The sequence below is a fragment of the Phytophthora infestans genome, genomic scaffold, assembly GCF_000142945.1.
Source record: "Phytophthora infestans T30-4 supercont1.135 genomic scaffold, whole genome shotgun sequence".
NCBI classification, from domain to species: domain Eukaryota; phylum Oomycota; class Peronosporomycetes; order Peronosporales; family Peronosporaceae; genus Phytophthora; species Phytophthora infestans.
In genome coordinates, this window is record NW_003303624.1 from 65,187 (window position 1) to 66,729 (window position 1,543).

Below are 1,543 nucleotides of genomic sequence, written 5' to 3' on the forward strand. Positions count from 1 at the left end.
CATCGATTAGAATGTGTTAATGCGCCCATTAATTGCATTAATGGCCATAATGTATGTATCCCTAATCTCTTGCATCATGCGAACCGGCGGTCCCGCTTTTCGCGAATAGTGTTGCTTCGCTGCTTCTTTTTCTTCTTTGGGAGAGTGTCGTCCATTTTGCAGAATGAAAAATGAGCAAGCCATACAAAAAATTAGGTAACGAGCTGATCTGTTTTACCGCAACCCATTCATTTTTATCGATAAGATGATTAAATATTTTTTGTTGTTTTTTAATTTGATTAGATAATAATTGCCACTTTTTACTATGGGCGGCTATGAAATGCCGGCTTTGGCGCTGCTGTCGTTTTCTGTAAATACACGCTATGAATAGTTTGACTTTGGGGCATGGTACGTGTTGCTCGCCGGTATTCTCTCCGCGGACTACTCGTTTCACCGCGAGATCACCCCCCCCCCCTTCTCACGTACACAGAAAATACACTGTTTGCTATCCTATCAAGTGATAGCAGCCATTTCTTTCACTTCATTTGACTTCACGTACTTGAGAAATTTTGCTGCTGACAAATTGTATACAGTTTGTACTCACTATACATGGGCCGGTTACGCAAATCGGAAAATGTGTGCAGATGCTCTCTTTGTCAAAACCGAAAGCCTAGCCCTAAAAGAAGTTATCAAATAACTTACTGTACTTTTGTCAATTACTTAGTGAAGCTGACGTCCAGAAAACTAAATTCATTTTACACATGTAGCAAATTGTTGGGGTAAAAGATGCTCCTTTAATTCAACGATGTCAAACTTTATAAACGTTATCAATCCAGCTCATCAATACAGATCGCTCGTGGGTTGTCCTTGGTCCGAGAGGAGCCAAGCAACTCTGCCTCCGACTCGGTGGCGGGCACTCGAATCCGCACATACTCCTGTCGATCCTCGTCGAACACGACAGCCCAGTTACCAGAGCGCTCGGTCGGCAGACACTCCGTCCACGGTCCAGACTCTACCGACTCTTCTTCGAAGAATTTATCCTTCTCCCCGTAGTTCTCGGCCGTGGGGCTGTCAGAGTAATCGTAATGTTTATCGTGTATGGGCGACTCCTTCCGCCCAGCGGAAGTCGCCGAGCTGCTCGAGTTCTCGCCACTGTAATGTCGACGACGTGAGCTCTGACTCGAGTTAGTGTGCTGACCAGACCCTGATCTCCGACGTTCGCGACGACGTGACCGACTGCTCGAGCTCTCGAGATACTGCGAGATCTCCAGCAATTCCTCTTGGTTCCACGCGATCATATCTTCCTTCCTCGCGATGCTGTCGTGGCACTGACGCGTGAATTCCGCCAATTTGCCAAGGCGTATAGACGCGTCGATCCCTGAGCTGGATGCTGACCACTCCGTCTTAGACTGGTCACCTGAACGAGAAGTTTGGCCGAGCCTCTGACATCTCGCTACTCCGGAAGGTGAACTTATCCATCGGTTCGGGGGGAATATTTTTCCTGAGGCTGATCCGTGTCAAGACGTACGAAGAACAAGGTCTCTCCCTTTTTCCCGACGACGAC

General features: G+C 47.4%; 1 protein-coding gene across 1 annotated transcript; it reads right to left on the reverse strand.

Annotated features, from left to right (window-relative positions):
• Window positions 1-806: 806 nt before the first annotated feature.
• PITG_19962 (uncharacterized protein) lies at window positions 807-1,277 on the reverse strand (the record flags this gene model as incomplete). Its single annotated transcript, XM_002895747.1, has 2 exons — window positions 807-845; window positions 897-1,277. The coding sequence occupies 2 exons, from the start codon at window positions 1,275-1,277 to the stop codon at window positions 807-809; spliced, it is 420 nt and encodes a 139-aa protein (XP_002895793.1).
• Window positions 1,278-1,543: the final 266 nt, after the last annotated feature.